Source organism: Convolutriloba macropyga, chromosome 15 (genome assembly GCF_964194025.1).
Source record: "Convolutriloba macropyga chromosome 15, txConMacr16.3, whole genome shotgun sequence".
Lineage (NCBI taxonomy): Eukaryota > Metazoa > Xenacoelomorpha > Acoela > Convolutidae > Convolutriloba > Convolutriloba macropyga.
This window is the reverse complement of record NC_134482.1, coordinates 31811689-31830829: the sequence shown is the minus strand read 5'-3', so window position 1 is coordinate 31830829 and position 19141 is coordinate 31811689. Positions and strand designations below refer to the sequence as shown.

General features: G+C 35.0%; 1 protein-coding gene across 1 annotated transcript in view; it reads left to right on the top strand.

Annotated features, from left to right (window-relative positions):
• LOC142354319 (uncharacterized) overlaps positions 1-18901 on the top strand; it is a 32523-nt gene extending 13622 nt beyond the window's left edge. The window contains exons 2-3 of the mRNA XM_075406587.1: positions 979-1044; positions 18304-18901. Of these exons, the coding sequence (XP_075262702.1) occupies positions 979-1044; positions 18304-18863 (626 nt within the window). The 3' untranslated portion in view covers positions 18864-18901. The remainder of the gene's footprint in view (positions 1-978; positions 1045-18303) is intronic.
• The last annotated feature ends 240 nt before the right edge of the window (positions 18902-19141 follow it).

Sequence of the window (19141 nt, the reverse complement as noted above, 5' to 3'; positions counted from 1 at the left end):
AATTATGTCTGGCCTAAGACCTTTATCAGTTTTGGCGAACGTCAATTTAAGACTGACCGACCAAAAAACCTCAAAAATGATAATAAATTTTAAGATTTACGTCCTTTTGAAACCAAAACTACTAAAATTGATCTTTTAAACTTGAATTCCAACGTTCCCACAACTTTAAGCTCTTTGAGTACTTGAAAGACAGCTGAGGTCCTCCAATGAAAATTGATGCCCTTGAACTTGACCTGTTTATCCCATTTTGAAAGCTCATGGAAAAAGATAAGGAAGCATCTTAGAAAAAGAGTCAGAACACCAATACAATCCAAATTCTTTGGATTGTAATCAGAAAACAAATTAATTTTATGCGTGCAACTGTTTGCAACCAGAATCAAGTTTTTTCCAGTACTCTGGGGTAATCCAGCAGATAATGGAAATCAGTATTGAGTAACTAATCTTTATCCGATTGTTTAAAAGCATATTCACTGATTATTATAATGATATTGGGAAATCCGAGATTAATTTTTGCGATAAACGTTTCCTTATCAAATATTGGTCTGATATTTTAAGTAGAGTGAAAGCATAAAAGAAAATAAATTAATACAACGGCAATCAAGAAGAATTATGAGATTAAAACGCGGATGCTCAGAAATTACAACTTTTTTTAAAATCTGTGATTCAATTTTGAACAAAAAAAATGCATTTTATATCACAGATAGATATGACTATTTGACCTCTAAATAATTCGGTTGCCACAATTGCCTATTGATAATAAAGATATTTTTAATAGCAGCAAAATTACTGATTTTTTGTTTTGGTATTTTCTAGAACTGCAGGGGTCAAATTTTCCGCTAATGGTTTAAGCTGTCTTGAAACGATGAATTCGCAAAATAGGTTATTTTTTCAACCTAATGATATTCAGATCCTTATCTGTAAATAAATTGTAGATCTGCAAAATTTAGTCTGTAATTTAGTTGAAATACTTTGTTTTAGCATCTACATTCAGAGATAGCGACACTGGCGATGTTGGTTTTCCCTACATGGACTACAGAACTGAAGGTAATTTTATAGAGATGTTGGATCTTTTCCATTTTTACCCCCCCCCCAGCTTATTGGGTGCATATTATTTGCAGCCCCCAGACGCACGTGCTGTGGTTTCACATAATGGTTTAGTATGTAATGGCACGTGCTCTTTAACTGGGGGTGCCGAACGGTGGGGACACAAAAGATCCGAGAAGCGTTATGGTAAACTTGTTGGCTGGTGTTGGTACGATGCCTGCTTCTTTCAATATGCTCAGATTGTTCACTTTTCTTAGGAGTTCAGATACGTTTCGAGATCGAGTTAAATAAAGTTGATCTGATTAAAATTCATTTATTAAAAACGAGGTCTGATCTCTTCTTAGACTGAAGTGTTCTCTCATTAGACAACCTCATACCAAAGTTACCTTTGATCGGACGAGCGGAAATCAAGATAATCACCTCTGATCAGACAAACCCAGACCCAATTGACCTCTGAAAAGACCAAACCGCGTTCTTGGGGAAGTACCTACCGTGTAATTTCAAGCGCAGAAGTAACAGGTCGAGTGATTCTTATCACAGGTCGATTCGGCCTTGGACCTCAACCTGGGTATCATGTATCGGATAGTTTTCTTCCGACCAGTTAGAAAACATATTGTGGATACCCAGCAAAGAAAGAGCACTATAAAATGTGCCTTCCCAGGTCGAGGTGCCAGATTGAAATGGCCTGACCAGACCCAACTGGATCACACACTGAAAAGTTTTTCAAAGCAAAACTACGTGGTTTGGTTTGCGGTACGAACGCACTTCAGACTGGTCTAATTTGGGTTTCTTTGGACACCATTTTGGCCTGCCAAGTCGAATTAGAGGTCAAGTTGGTCCGGGTTAAATCTGTGGAGAAACGCATAAGAACCTAATCAAAGGTCACTTTAGTTTGGGTGTTCTGAGCTTATAAAAATATTTCAATCTGATGAGAGACATTTGCGAGAGCACTTTTAGCCTTGTCATATTCGCACCATAGCTTCAGCCCTCCATCGTTCGTGTTCACTCCTCAAAAAATACCTCCTAGGCATTTATTTATATCTCAATGAAGAGAGCAAATATTTTTGAATTACATTCAGATTGTGTTAGGGGAAACAATGCTTCAAAGAGATAATCCTTTAAGTAAAATCGCAATTAGATCTTAAATCAGTTGGCTCTCAATAAATTTGTTATGGGTATGAATAACTGCTGCAGTGTTAGAAAATTTTACCAAATATAGTGCATCAGCTCTGTTATTGTTCCAACATCTCTTGTGGGGTGAGGGGGGGGGGGGGGGAGGAGCTACATGGTTAACTTTGGTCAATCGATATACTTATCGTAGAGAGTTGCGAGTGGTATCACCAGAAAGCCCCTCAAGCGTAGATTGTGAAAAAAAATTTTTCTTTTAAAAAAATGTCATTTTTGAGGAGTTATTGAGTTTTAAACATTTTGTGAACATTTAATTTTTGCCACTAAATTTGTTCAAATTTTGGCACTGAAATTTTTTGTTACTTTTTTTTTAATTTTGATACATCTTTAAAAATTTTCGAGGTTTATTGAAGCAATAGCAAACCAATTTTTTTTCTCATCGTTATTTTTCAAAAAAAACAGATTAAGATTTGTATTGAGTTATTTCTGTTTTTAGAGCCATTTTTTAACAAAAGAATTTTGCTGCAGTTTAACAGCTGTTTTGCTTTTGTTCTCGCAACTTTCTGCTGAAATATACCAATAGCAATGCTTTTTATTTAGTAATGAAAAGGTGCAAATAATCAAACTCGTCTTTTGGCAACTAATTATTTTGTTGGTTTTGAAACTGAGTGCTGTATAAAAATCTTAATTTATTTCGTTCGCTTTTTTATATTGTTTTATAATGAGTAAGAAAGCTGAGATGTCTCGTTAGAGCTCGATAAATCTGTAAATGATATTAGATAACTTTATCAGCTGAAAATTTATGGCATTATTAATTTTAAAACAATTTCTTTTGATGTAATTTTTGTAGTTTTGTTGATATATCAAAACTGAGCATCTAACTGATTTCAGTAGTTGAATAAAAAACACAACGATGGATCCAGTTCACAACTCAAGATTATTCCGACTGAAAACTAACCGTTCTCCAAAATATGCCTGAGTTTTGGGTTCTCACCATTTTTGTTTTCTTTGTTGTTTTTCCCTTCAATCCCAGATGTTAACTTTTCAACAATCCATTCTTTATCACATCCAAAACAAAACGTATTGTCTTTTGAAAGCCAGTAATTGCTATATTGCCGCTCATTTTAATACAATGGACACTTTTTTAGTGCTATTCATATTTGGTTTTGCCATTCTTAGTTTTGTTTTCAATTTGCTGTTTTCAATTGAAACTATCGTTTCCGCTGATTGAAAAGAAGAGCATTTAAAATACTAAGTCAACAAAATCAACAAAGCATTTGTTTGCCCAGAGACAAATTCAAATAATTGCATATACTGACAATTAAATAAAAAGCATTGCAATTGGCTTACCCCGCCAAAAAACCGAAAGAACAAAAACGAAACAGAAATAAAGTGGCGGCATCTTTTGTAGTAGCTTATGTAAGACCTCTGAAGTTGTCCACTTGACAGAAAACTTTTGTAAATACTATATCAGAAAAAGTGACATTATGGGAAAAAGTTAACATCATCAGTGTTTGGTCGACTCGTAATTTATATTTTTTACTGGATGTTCTAGATGCATCAAAATGAAACGTATTGGTTTGTTTTTAGCATTGAAACCCGTGAGACTGTTTTTGAGATTGAGTGTCAATTTTCAATTATTAACAACAAACTTTAGAGAGATTGGAGATTTATGGAGGATTTTCTCCGTTTTTTCTCGTGATAATATTGTCACTATAAAATGCGCCTTCCCAGGTCGAGGTGCCAGATTGAAATATCCTCTGACCAGAACCAACTGGATCACACACCAAAAAGTTTTTGAAAGCAAAACTACGTGGTTTGGTTTGCGGCACGAACGCACTTCAGACTGGACAATGGTCTGATTTGGGTCTGTTTGGGCACCATTTTGGCCTGCCACGTCGAATTAGAGGTCAAGTTGCTCCGGGTTAAATCTTTGGAAAAACCCAAATGAACCGAATCAAGGGTCACTTTATTTTGGGTGTTCTGAGCTTATAGATATATTTCAATCTGATGAGAGATATTTGCCAGAGCACTTTTAGCCTTGTCATATTCGCACCAGAGCTTCGGCCTTGCATCGTTCGAGTTCACTCCTCAAAAAATACCTCCGAGGCCTTTATTTTTATCTCAATGAAGAGAGCAAACATTTTTGAATTACATTCGGATTGTGTTCGGGGAAACAATGCTTCAAAGAGATAATCCTTTAAGTAAAATCGCAATTAGATCTTAAATCGGTTGGCTCTCAAAAAATTTATTATGGGTATGAATAACTGCTGCAGTAATAGACAATTTTACCAAATATAGTGCATCAGCTCTGTTATTGTTCCAACAATTCTTGTGGGGGGAGGGGGGGAGGAGCTACATGGTTAACTTTGGTCAATCGATATACTTATCGTAGAGAGTTGCGAGTGGTATCACCAGAAAGCTCCTCAAGCGTAGATTGTGAAAAAAAAAATTTTTCTTTTATAAAAATGTCATTTTCGAAGAGATTCAGTTTTAAACATTTTGTGAACATTTAATTTTTGCCACTAAATTTGTTCAGATTTTGGCACTAAATTTTTTTGTTAATTTTTTTCTTAATTTTGATACATCTTTAAAAATTTTCGAGGTCTTTTGAAGCAAAAGCAAACCAATTCTTCTTCTCATTGTTAATTTTCAAAATAAAACGGATTGAGATTTGTTTCGAGTTATTTCTGTTCTTAGAGCTTTTTTTAACAAAAGAGTTTTGCTGCAGTTTAACAGCTGTTTTTCTTCTGTTCTCGCAACTTTCTGCTGAAATATACCAATAGCAATGCTTTTTATTTAGTAGTGAAAAGGTGCAAATATTCAAACTGGTCTTTTGGCAACTAATTATTTTGTTGACTTTGAAACTGAGAGCTGTATAAAAATCTTAATTTACTTCGACCGCTCTTTTATATTGCTTTTATACTGAGTCAGAAAACTGATATGTCTCGTTAAAGTACGAATGAACTGTAAATGATATTAAATAACTTTATCAGCTGACAATTTATAGCATTGATAATTTTAAAACTATTTCTTTTGATGTAATTTTTGTAGTTTTGTTGATATATCAAAACTGAGCATCTAACTGTTTTCAGTAGTTGAATAAAAAACACACCGATGGCTCCAGTTCACAGCTCAAGATTATTCCGCTGAACACTAATTGTTCTCCGAAATATGCCTGAGTTTTGGGTTCTCACCATTTTTGTTGTTGTTTTTCCCTTCAATCTCAGATGTTAGTTTTTTCACAATCCATTTTTTATCACATCCAAAACAAAACGTTTTGTCTTTTGAAAGCCAGTAGTTGCTATATTGCCGCTCATTTTAAAACAATGGACACCTTTTAAGTGCTATTCATATTTGATTTTGCCATTCTTAGTTTTGTTTTTAATTTGCTGTTTTCCATTGAAACTATCGTTTCCGCTGATTGAAAATAAGAGCATTTCAAATAAAAAGTCAACAAAGTCAACAAAAGATTTGTTCGCCAAGAGACCAATTCAAATAATTGCATATACTCACAATTAAATAAAAAGCATTACAATTGGTTTACCCCGCCAAAAAACCGAAAGAACAAAAACGAAACAGAAATTAAGTGGCGGCATCTTTTTTAGTAGCTTATGTAAGACCTCTGAAGTTGTCCACTTGACAGAAAACTTTTGTAAATACTATATCAGAAAAAGTGACATTATGGGAAAAAACCAACAACATCAGTGTTTTGTCGACTCGTAATTTATATTTTTTACTGGATGTTCTAGCTGCATCAAAATGAAACGTATTGGTTTGTTGTTTAGCATTGAAACCCGTGAAATTGTTTTTGAGATTGAGTGTCATTTTTCAATTATTAACGACAAATTTTAAAGATATTGGAGTTTTATGGAGGATTTTCTCCGTTTTTTCTTTTGTATATGTGTGGGTTTAAGTGATTCGGTAAATAAATATCTGAGCAAGCAGTTGGTAATTTGTGAAACCAATCCTGACACATTTTACTCGTGACTTCGATTTTGAATAACTAGCATGGATGGTCTCTATTGGATTTTTTTTTCAATTTGGATTCATACGTGGTGTGTGCAGAGGTCATTTAAGTTTATTTCTGCACTCATTTCAAAAACTAGTATGTGCTTTTAGAGTCAATTCAAAATTCTTTTAATTCCAAAAATATTTCCACTTGAGAGACTATTCAGTCTGGAAATTCTACTGATAATGGGATAAATAGGATTTCTGTATCCATTTTTCTGTTGTTTAGGAAAATTAGTGGTTCATTCTATAAAATTGTGTGTCGCAAAAAGCAGTTTTGCAGAAAACTTCATTCAAATCATGTTGTCCCATCTGTTGTATTATTTACTTTAGTGAATTATAGAAAGTTCAACTCAATTGCAATTTAAAAGCTTGTTTTTTGCGTGCACGTCTGTCCTCTCACAAGAATGAAAGTTCAACTAGCGCATTGTAAACCATTGAAATAAGCAAATACAATTTAGGCGACATGCTGATTTCTGAAATTTTCTGTGATCAATATATAATTATCTTGACTTTGATACTATGTGTTCACCTAAAAAAATTTTTCCAAGTTTGCGTAAATTGTATGTGTCGTAATTCTTGATTCTGAGGACTTTTGTTGAATTTCGAACGAAAAAGCGCCTTACCTTAATAATTGAAAGTTTTAGAACTTTTCTTAACTGCACAATTGGTGTTACAATTTTGAAATGTTAAATGTTTTTCTGAATTGCTCAAATGCTAAAACAAATAGTTGCCTTCTGTTGTATAAATTGTCAAGCTGGCAAATTAGCTGTTTGCGAATGAATCACTAACCTTGACCGATTTTATAGAAACTTCTGATAAAAATTTGATCTCTGTTATCTGGAAACTTTTGTTTCTATTTTCTCTAGAAGACTTTTTTATTAGAAAAAACTATATTAATCCGCTAGCGAAAGTCAACTGGCTATGAGCCCAGCATCTTTCTAAATGACAAATTTGATTTTCTTAACAAAGATTCTTTTGTTGATGGCAGAATGCGTTTCTGTTTCCTATTTTTTCCAATTTTTGGCTGCTCATACTAGGATAGTTCAATAGACAGTGAAACTGCTGACCTCTCACAATATTTGCAGCGATGATGCAGACAAAGATACTCAACAGATCGTTACTGGGGACAGAGGGTCACTCCAATGAGCCTATACAATCGCCAAATGTGTCAGCTATGAAGAGAGAAAGAAGCATAGGCCACTCAAGTACTCACATAATGAAATCGCTGTCATCGAAAAAAGACAACGAGTGGTACCCACGTTTGATGCTGATGAGACATTACGGTGTAGAAAATGACTGCATACAAGATGCAGCAAGGGCTTGGAAGCTTTTACAGGAGAGATTTTACAGCATGGAGACGCCAACAGCTGTCATTTTGGTGGCATATTTTGCTTGACTGCATCTCCAGTGTTGTGAGAATTAAGTCAGGTTCTAAGTCAGATCTCAAAAGCCTACAAGATGCAAGGGAAGCAATCTCAGAGGCAATTTTCCACGCGTTTGTCCTCAATCGTCTGTGACTGCTAGAGGACAGTGGTAGCACAAAACTTAAAGAGACAAATTTAGACGCGTTCCAGGAGTCCTTTACCCGTCAATCAGTTGTCTAAAATGCCAAGGGAAACGATTTAAGAGAAGTGGGCAGAGGCTGTGGCAGGATCAGCATACACTCAAACAGGGGTTTATACTAATGCTAACTCAAAAATGGTTTTTAATTAAGCAATTATTGTTCTTTCGATGAGTCGTAGGATGAGCGGAATTGGGACACAGCTTCACTTTCTAGAAAAAAAGAGAGTTGACCAAAACTCTAGAAGGAAACTCGGGTGCAGTTAACCAGAAAAAATGTTTTACACAGCAGCTTTCTAGAATAGGAGATGAGTGCCAACAAACTTAAACTTGGCAGTGAAAGGATATGACACAAACGGTTGGGTCATTTGACACAACTGTATTTGGCACGGAATAACAGACAGTGAGAGACTCGTTGATGTACGCAACTTGTGCGCATTGGCCAAGATCGAAAACAGGACAGCAACAAGGTTGGCAGCGACCCAAACAGAAGAGAAGCCAAAAGGGGGTTCAAAGATGTGGTAGTGGCCTTTCATAGCAGGAATCGGGGTTCCCCTTTTGCTTTGTGTTTGCAGATTACTTCAAAACGTTTTTGAGCGTGCTTCAATTAAAAAATGAAACGGCGGCCATCCTGAAGAAATTTTTTCTCATTGTGGGGAAACCCATGAGACTGAAACAAAACAATGCCGAAAAATATTTCAAACAAAATTTCAACACTGACCACTTGGTTGCCTGCATTTTACAGGAAAAAATCATAAAGGAGACCTCACAACAGAATGAGTTAGCCTGGAAGCGAAACATGACAATGCTAGAGACGAAAAGATGTTTTACACACTGGCTCAGGATTTCGTAATTTGATTTGAGGATATCAGTGTTTCACGCAGTAGAGATAAAAAGCTTGGTTGTGAAACAAGGAGAAGAAAGATTGCAAGCCAAGCTTATGCAAGGTATGAAACATACATTTCCGATTAGAAAGTTTATCTTATTTTGGTTGAACCGTCTGCATGAGCTAGAGGGACAGGCCGTCAGTAAACCAGAAACGATGGCGCTGGAAGCAAAGTTTGTGGGTGAAGCTGAAGGTGACAACGGATGCCTCGTGTGAACACAGGCAAGTGACGACAGTTCGAGATCTGATCAACAAGAAGCAGGAATTTGGCTAAACCCTTGACAATAAAGAGACGCCTCAACTACCAGATTGAGAGCCAGAAAACTGTAGATCTGTACCGGGTATACAGACAATGGTGGCTTCGGTTATTGTTGAAGTTCCCCAAGATGAAGGAGTCAGAGATATTATTAAGGAGTCACAGATAATAAGAATTACTACAAAACCGGGACACCAAAATTTTCGTACCAAATGAGACAATTTGTTTCATTTAGTAATCACAAGAGCAGGGGGACATTGCAGAGATCAAATGATGGACACAAGCAAAGAATGCTCAACAGCTTTTTTGGGAAATCAACACCTGTCTTATTACGACTGAGGGGAAGTTTGTGGAACCCAAGATAGTCCAGGACGCCAAGCAAACTGATTAGTATAACCATTGGCTCCAAGCAACGGAGGACGAGTTCATGACTTTCCAAGATAGTAAGAACGGGGACATCCTTCTTACTATCTTCCTACCGGACTTCCATCAAGAAAAATGGTTCAGCAAATTGAAATTTGACCCCAGTGGTCAATCCAAGATAAATAAAAGCCTATGAAGCTGGGGATTTCAGAAACTTGGAGAGACTGGACTGCTTCGAGACTTGTGCGCCTACTGCAAGCCAGAAATTTTCATGATTTTACTTCAACTAATTCCGAAACAAAGCCTTGTGATCAACTATTTTGATGACAAGACGGTTCTCCCTTACATGAGAACAGAAAAAAAACTTTCTGGAGTAAACAATTGGGACCTATGAACGAAGATCCTGTTGGATAGATGTTGGTATGTCAACTAAAAAACACTAAGTTAGAATTTGAAACAGGCCGTCTACCACAAACTCTTAAAAAACTTGTTCAAATTCCTATTGGCTCAAATTTTTAATGTTTGCGAGAGCAGAGACAAATGGTTATACCTTCAAATTGGTCTGGATTGACCACATCACAGCGGCATAAAAAAGTATGACATTAATCTTCGATATCGAGAAGACTCTAGAAGGAGCTTTTTACATGGAAAGTACAGGAATGCTACACCTGAGTCTTTGATTCAACCGAGATCAAAATAAAGTCGTAGATGACTATGAGAAGTAAATAGAGAGAGTGTTTGAGTGGTTTCAAGCAGAAAAATCCAAAACTTTAGGGACTCCGGCTGACTTGAAATTGAAATTTCAGGGAACACAGAAATTACGTGCACAATTGGACCAGAGGAACTACAGAAATCTAATTGGACATTTTTCATCTAATCAAATAGACGCGGCCAGATATCTTGATCCCCGTCACATTTTGGTATGGTGTTGTAAAGAAAAGAAAATAAGTAACATTCTACTATTTCAAACTCAACGGAATAGGCGAGGCACTCATCTGGGAGTGTCAGAAGGAAGAGGCTTCAGTTGCTCTCTTTTACGCAGAAGCAGAATATTAGTGCACAACAGCGGCAGCTCAAGAAGTACTCTACTTAAAAAACCCCTAGAAAATTTTTGCATCGAAAAAAAAACAATATTCATTGGGGAAGACAATTCGATTTTTCTCCATGTGTGCTACAAACCGATCATAAACAGGAGGAGCAAACACATTGAGACAAAATTCACTTCATTCATGAACGGGAGGACGGGACTACTTCCATTTACTACTTTTCAATCGACAAAGTGGCAGCAGACAATTTTTATGAAATGGTTAATTGAATTGAAGGTGAAAACTTCCACAACGTTTTTGATAGGAGAAGACTATGCCCAATCAGCTCAGTTACGAAAGGAGTTGTTAAGAACTAGAACTGATATTTCATCTCTTAACCTTATTCTTAGAAAAAATGATTCACTCTTTTAACTGTACAAGAGATAAAACAAAACTAGATTAATGATTGTGAATTTCAATTATTCGATTGTTAAAAACAAAAGTTGCTTTACATTGTATGAATTGTCCAAATTGCAGCAGGCAAAAGACACAATGTTTTCTTACCATGCATTACTATACAACAATACAATCAATTTTTGATTAGCTTCATGGTTTTTTAGAATGAAATTCTGTTTTTTTCCATTCTCTTTCTTTCTTCCGTAGATTCACCAACAGTGATCTATCAAATAGGTTCTGCCAGTAAATCTCTAATCTGAATTATCTTTATACGTTTTTTTCTTTCTAGAGAAATTCAATTTTCATATTTAAAACAAAACGTTTTCAGTCCGCTCGCAAAAATCCATAATCCAAAAATTATTGTGGCTGCAGTTCCATGCTAATTTTTTTGTTGCAATCACAGCAATTTTTTGAGGTCTGATCGTTCTGTTATGTCGTTCGCTTCTTCTTCTGTCATAATTATTGAAATCTTTACAGGTCATTAAAATGTCATATGTAAACCTATAATTCCTTTCTATTAATAGCTAATTACCTTTATAAATTTGATGGCATTTGTTTTTTGTAAAAATTTGGAGAAGTGTTGATTTTTATCTATAACTGCTTTTTCACTCAATTTTCATTTGGCCATGACTAATTGCACTTATCAAATATATTTATTCTCCTTAGCTACAATTGGTTGTTTGAAGAAGCAAAATTGAAATTTTTGTATTTGTCTTTTTGACAAAAAAACTGAAAGTTAGGAAATATGGTTTAACGAAAATGCAAGTGTTAGAAAAAATTAATCGATTCTCAATTATTGTTTTTTTTTCTACTTGTGAAGTAATCTCATTGGCAGGCCAGTCTAACTGATTCCAGACAAATGAATCTCCAAATGAAAATTTAATCACAGTGCTCAAAAAACAAAAAGCCTATGGCGCTGAGGATTTCAAAGAATTGGATAGACTGAAATGATAAGAGACTTTTGGGAATACTGCAAGCCAGAAACTTTCACGATTTTACTTCAACAATTACTGCAACAAAGCCACATGATCAACCAGTTTGATGAAAAGACGGCTTTTACTCACAAGACGGTTTTGCAAAAAATTTCTTGTGCAAACAATTGGAGCTTATGAATCAAGGACACGCTAGGGAGAGGTTAGAATTTCAACTATTATAGATAATTTTTGGGTTTGAAACAAACTGCCAACCACCAACTGTTAAAAAAATGTTGATATTTCTAATGGGACAACAATTCACTAGAAGCACAAAAAACCAATGTTTGCGAGAGCAGAGACAACTGGTTATACCTTCAAATTGGTCTGGGTTGACAATAGAGGAACATTTCACTTGCAAAACACAGGGAAGCTACATCTGAGTCTGTGATTCACCCGAGATTAAAGCAAAGTGGGAGTCGATTAAGAGAACTACTTTCAAAGAAGGTTTGAGTTGTTTCAATCAGAACAATCCAAAAGCTTCAGGATTTCGGCTGACTTGAAAAATAAACTTCAGGCGGCACAGAACGTTCTGAAATATGGTTTAACGAAAAACAGGTCTTAGTAAAAATTCTGGTCAGATGTTGGTCTGTTTTTGTAAACAAAAGAAAATCATTGGCAGTCTAGTATCTCAAGCTCAACAAGAAGAGCGCAGCACTAAACTGAGGCTGTCACGAAAGAGAAAGCTTCATTTGCTCTCTTTTCTCCTGAAGCAGAATATTACGATATGAGAGCAGCTACTTAAGAAGCAATCTGATCGAAATAACGCCTAAAACATTTTGCATAAAAAATTTCGTTTTTACATGTATAGAACAACTAGATTTGTCTCAAAAGGTGCTATAAACTGTTCATGAACCAGAAGAGCAATCAAATTGAGACCAAATGTTGCTTCATTCTGGATAAAATGGAGGACGGGATAACTTAAATTAAGTACGTTTCAATTTTCAAAAACGCAGCCGACAATTTCAGGAATTGGTTAACTGCATGGAAAGTGGATATTTGCACAACATCTTCGATAGCAAAAGACTCTGCCCAATCAGCTCATTTAAAAGGGGTTGTTAAGAAATATAACTTATATAAGCTCTGAACCCAAATCTTAGAGAATATGAATTATTCCCTTAGCTGTACAAAAGATACAAAAAAACTGATATGATGATTGTGAACCTCAAATACTTGATTTTTTTAAATAAAACGTTGCTCTTCAGTGTTAAAAAAAGTTGCTCTTCAGTGTATGAATTGTGAAAATAGCAGCAAGCAAAAAGACACAAAATTATCTTATCTTGCATGACATTGTAATGATAGAACCAGTTTTTGATTGGCATCATGGTTTTCAAGTTTGAAATTCTGCTCTTTCTGTTCTCTTCCAACCTTCTTTCAATTCACCGACATTGACGTATTATATAATATTACATAGGTTTCCCCAGTAAATCTATAATCTCTATTCACTTTAAAAGTTTTTTTCTCTCTAGAGAAATCACAATTTGAAATTTAGAACAAAACCCCCTTGGTCCTATCGCATTAATCCATAACCTAACACGTATCGTAGCTGCATTCCTTAACTAATTTTTTATGACTTCACAGCAATTTGTTTTCGGAACAATATCTGAAAATTGAGCTCTGATCGTGCTGTCATTTCACTTTCTTCCACTTCTGTCCAATTTATTGACTTCTTCGCAAGTCAGCATTTTGTCATATGTACGCCTATATTTCTTTTCCATTAATAGCTGGTCACCTTTATAAAATTTACCGGCATTTATATCTGTAAAAATTTGGAGAACGGCTGAATTTTGTCTCTAACTGGTTTTTCACTTATTTGAGATTTGCTCATTTCTCTCTGTTTTTATTAAACATTTTGATTGCCCATAACTACAATTGGCTGTTTGAAGAAACGTAATATAGAATTTTCTGAGTGTGTGTATTTGACAAGAAAAATTGAATCTTCTGATAAATTGGTTTAACGAAAAAGCAGGTGTTAGTAAAAATTATTCTTCCCTTATGAATATTTTTCTTTACTCATGAAATATTCTCATTAACACGCCAAACTAACTGATTCCTACTTGAAATTCTCCCCTCGCTTATGTCTCGTGCCTTTCCTTTTCTATAATGTGAATTTGCATTTGGCTTTCCAATCCTTAGCTTAAAACTTTTTCCAAGATTTTTTGTTTTTTTGGTCTTATGTGTGTTTTAATCAGTTGACAATCAGATTGCCAGAACAACTGTTTGATAAGATCTATGGACAAACACTACTATTCTTATTCTTGTCTTACCTCTTGATTGTATACTTTTGATAGCCTCTAGTTGCATTTGAACAGATTTTGCTTTCTCAATTTAAACTCTTACTCGAGTAAGGGGCTTATTTTTGACACCACTCCTTTGAGGTTTTTTTCTGGTTTGCACTCTTTTATATGTCTAATTTAAAAAATAAAGTCTATTCGAGTTGAATAGAGTCCACTTGTTTTTTACAGTTAGTTTTTCGTTGCATTAGAGTTTGTTATTCAGTTTGAAAATAAGATAATTTTTGACTTTCGGATCTCATTTTCAGTTTTAGATAAAATTCCTTCTTCACTTGCTAAACTGCTGTTCATTCTGCTAAAGATGTTGCATTATGATATAATTCAAGACATTCGCTCCCTTTGTTTCAATTTTTAATTGGTTTAATGAGAGTTTTGATCCCAAAAGTCTAAACGTTTTTTTGTACAGACATGTGTATTGTTTCAAGAGTCTGTCAAATTTTTAATAACAAAGTAGGAGCTTTTTCAGTCAAGTCAATCTGTTTCTGTTTTAATTGTTGGTCAGCAGAGAAGAGATTCCGGACAAGCAATGTCCCAGAATTTTTTTCCATCTCACATTTGAAAGGTTTCTTGATATAGCGCATCATCGAGCCACCTCAAGCTTATAACACTATATAGTGTGTTGTATTCCGTATGCATTTGACTTTTGGACAACGAATGTCAAAAACATATGTGTCATCGCTTACGTGTGAGCTTCCTTGTTATTGCGCATTGGCGAGCCCCCTCAACGTTCAAAAAGTAAGTGGTGTATTGTATTAGGTGTGTGCTCGATTTTTGTCTGTCAATAGTTTTTCACTCATTTGCTTCTTGGGTCATTTCTTTTTGGTTGTGGTAAAATATTTTGATTGCCGATATTTTCAATTACTTTTTTTGAAGAAGCAAAACTAAAATTTCTGAATTTGTTCTTTTGACTATGAATTTTCTCATATTTTACTTAAAAGAAAAAGCTGGCGTCGGAAATATTTATTTCGCTCTTCAATTTTGCATTTTTACGACTTGTAATTTTTTGTATTGGCGAGCCAACCAAGAAAATTCCAAACTGAATCTCCCTGCTTGTGTGTGTTTAGTAGAGCTGGTTTTTTGCTGCGATGTTGCGTTTGGTATTTAAGTTTTAACTCCCAAATTCTCCAAACACATTTTTGCAAGATTTTTTTTGTTTTTGTTTTTTATTTCAGTTTTAAAAAGTTTATTGCTAGTTTGTTAGAACAATTGTTTGATACCATTGTTGTTTTACCTTTTCATTGTATGCTTTTGGTAGTCTATATTTTCATTTGGTCAGATTTTGCATTCTCAATTTAAATTCGTAATTGATTATGGAGGTTTTGATACGTCTGCACTCAAAATTGGTTAAGAGCAACTTATTTTCTACAGGTATTTACTCGTTAGATTTTATTTTAGTGATTTGTTTGATAACGGGATGCAAATTGACTGTTGGATCTCAATTTCTTTTTTTGCTGAAATTCTTCGTTCATTTGCTAAATTGCCGTTTATCCGACAAAAGATTTTGCAGTGTGGTTGATTTCATGTCTCTTGCTCTCATAGTTTTAGTTTTTTTGGCAAACTAACATAGCTGATTTCTACTTGAAGACCCTTGCTGAATTATGTTTAGTGGAGTTTGTCTGATTAGTGGAATTGGGCTGGGCTTCATTTTTTATCAACCATATTTTCAATAAATTTTCTATTCAGTTTTTTTTTATTACTATTTGAGTTTTAATGAATTGGTAACCAAATCGCTAGAATAACTGTTTGATAAGTTTCAAGGGCAAATATTACTAACTTAAATTTTGTCTTACTTCTTATTCTTTGCCTTTGATAACCACTACTTGAACTTGATCAGATTTTGTTTTCTCAACATGGTTTCGTAATTGAGTGTGGAGGTTTTTGTAAGTGGCACTCGAAAATGATTAGGGGGTACTTGTTTCTTGCAGGTACTTATTTGTTAGAATTCAGTTTGATTCTACGATTGAAACTTGGATAGAAGTTGACTTTTGGATCTCAATGTCAGCTTTTGCTCATATTCTTTCTTCCTTTGCTAAATTGCTGTTTCTCCTAGTAAGATATTGCACTATGGTTTTTTCATGACATTTGCTTCTTTTGTTTTAGTTTTTATTCGAAATAATTAAAAGAGTTTGACCCCACATTTCTGAACGGTTTTTTTTGTACAGACGTGTGTATTGTTTTAAGAATCTCTCAAAGATTTATAAACAAAGTAGGACCTTTTACTTTCAAGACGATCTGTCTCTGATTTAATTGTTAGCCAACAGAGTCAAGATTCTGGACAATCATTTTTGGACAATTTTTTGCCAGCGCATATTTGCGACATTTATTGTTATAGCGCATTAGCGAGCCCCCTCAAGTTTAAAACGCTATATGGTGTGTTGTATTCGGTGTTCATTTGATCTTTGGACAAACAATGTCGAAAAATTTTGTGTCCTCGCTTGTCTGCGAGCTTCTTTGTTATAGCGCATTAGCGAGCCCCTTCAAGTTTTAAACATTAGAAGGTGTGTTGTACTCGATGTGCATTTGATTGTTGTCTGTTGTTCGTTTTTCATTTATTTGCTTCTTTGGTCACTTTTGTTTTGTAAAAATTCCTCTAAAAAATTTTTTGATGCTGAAAACGGCAAATGGTCGTTTGGAGAAGCATTATTGACACATCTGAATGTGTCTATTTGACTAATATTTTTCCGGGATTTTGGTTTAAAGAAAAGGCAGGTTTTGGAAATAATTATTTTGCTCTTCAATTTTGTTTTTACTACTCATAAAATATCTTTATTGGCAAGCCAACCTAGTTGATTCCTACTTTAAGGGCTCCGCTAGCTTGTGTCTAGCGGAGTTCGTTTTATTACCGTGAAGTTTCATTTGGTTTTTTAATTATTGGCATCCAATTTTTCCAAAGAGTTTTTATCAAAATTTTTTTCTTTTTTATATACTTATTTGAGTTTTAATGAATTGGTAATCAAATTGATAGAATAAATGTTTTATGAGTTTCAACGGCAAATGTTACTAATCTCAGTTTTGTCTTACCTCGTGATTGTATACTTTTGATAACCTCAGTTTGTTTTTGATCAGATTCTGGATTCTCAATTTAAGGTTGCAATTCAGTATGAAGGTCAGTTTTTTTTAGGTCTGCACTCGAACTTGATTAAAGGCCACCTTTTTACAGTAACCAAATCTTACATTACATTTTCATTTCCAGTTTAGAAATGGGGTAGATTATGACTTTTGGATCTCGATTTCAGTTTTTGCTAATATTCTTCGTTCACTTGCTAAATTGCAGTTTCTCCTACTTAAGATATCGCAGTATGGTTTATTTCATGTCTTTCGCTTCCTTTGTTTCAGAACTCATTCGAGTAAATTAAAGAAGTTGACAAGACTGGTCGGAACGCTTTTTTGGTAGAGACATGTGCATTTTTTTTACGAGTTTGTTTAAGTTTTGGTAACAAAGTAGGAGCTAATTATTTCAATGCTGTCTATCTCCGCTTCAATTGGTAGCCAACAGAGAAAAATATTGGACCAGAGATGTCGGACTAACATCGCACAGCTCCATCGCGCCTTCTTTTCATAGCGCATTAGCGAGCCCTCTCAACTTTAAAACCCTAAATGGTGTGTTTAGTCTGTGTACACACGTTATTGAAGTGTAAGGGAAAGCCTATTACGTAGTACCGCTTTCTTTCAATTTTCAGATTAATCAGCCGATCGCTTATTTCTGACCTTTGGGAACATCGATTAGCGATGAAATTACATTAGAATTTAAAGGAGAAAAAATCGGCTCCTCCATCAATTGATATAGATGCAGGCGTCTTAATTTTTGTTCATCGTTTTTGTTCATCGTCTCCAACCATTGTTCATCGTTTTTTATTTGTTCAACTCAAACACCTGATTTTTGTTTTGATTCCGACATGTCGGCTCTTGTACATCAAGGGAACCCTAACTAATATCTTATCACCAATTTTCTCTCGAGTAGACATGCCGGACATTTTCCTCGAATTGAAACCAAGAACTTTTTGATTTTTTTAAAATTATTTTGAGCTGAAACTCGGCAGAAAATGGCTTACAATTCCTTAAAATGACCCCTTCTGAGACCCCCTAGGAACATATTGGTTGATTTAAAAGCAACCCATGAATGTGGCCTAAAATTAATCTCAGTAACGGGCACGATACAGAATTTTCCAAAATTGAAAATTTTTACTCAATTGTTTGAAAAGTGGGATATGACTTGAGAAGCAAATTGCAATGTTATCCAAGTCGTGAGCAACACTTGCAAAAACTCCATTTGTCATAAAAATTATGTTAATTTTCTCTTTTCTAGTAGCTCAGATGAACCTAAGCGGGTCTACGCCAATTCTAATAGACAGAACGGAACTTGTAAACCAAATGCAAAGCAGAACAAGATTTATTGGACGCATTCAAAAGCTAAACAGAAAACTAGAAGAAATAACTAGTCTCAATGAAATTAAACAAACCAGTTCAATAATCACAGTTTTAACAACATTGCACGAAAATTCATTGACCCAATTCTGTGCAACAGTTGTCTCTGAGAAAGAAAAACTTTGCAACAAAATTGAGACTTCGCAGATAACGTACATCCGGGAGGTCTACTTCTTCACGGACTTGCAGATACTGACCAGAAATCTACGAAAAATGCTGACAGATGCGATTGGCTTTCTGAGGCACAAGATCAAAGCAAGGAAACGGAGGTCAGTTCGGGGAATTTTCAGCCCACCAGGGCTGAAGTTCGAAAAGGGAGAAAAGGAAATGTTTGAACATATTATAAAAGTTGTAAGTAATTTAGAATCGCTTGTTCAAAGACGGAGCGAACGATGCTTGCATTATGATTCCTCTGATGACGAAAGTGAAAGTTTTGATTGATATGTAATCTTTCCCATTATAGTAGGCTCCCAAATATATAGCCCCCATCAAGCTATAGTTACGATAATTGGGGTGGGTTTTTGGATCCTAACCTCTGTAAATTGCGTGCTCTATAGTGGGAAGGAACCGAACCTAAATCCTAGTCGCCTCAGAAACTTACTGCCCTGAACTGGCTACAATAATCGGGGGTGAGAGATTGGCACTGCGAGTTATGTTCTACCGAACTTATTTAGGGTTCCAAAGGGTAAAATGCACCATAGTTTACCCCCCTTTTAATT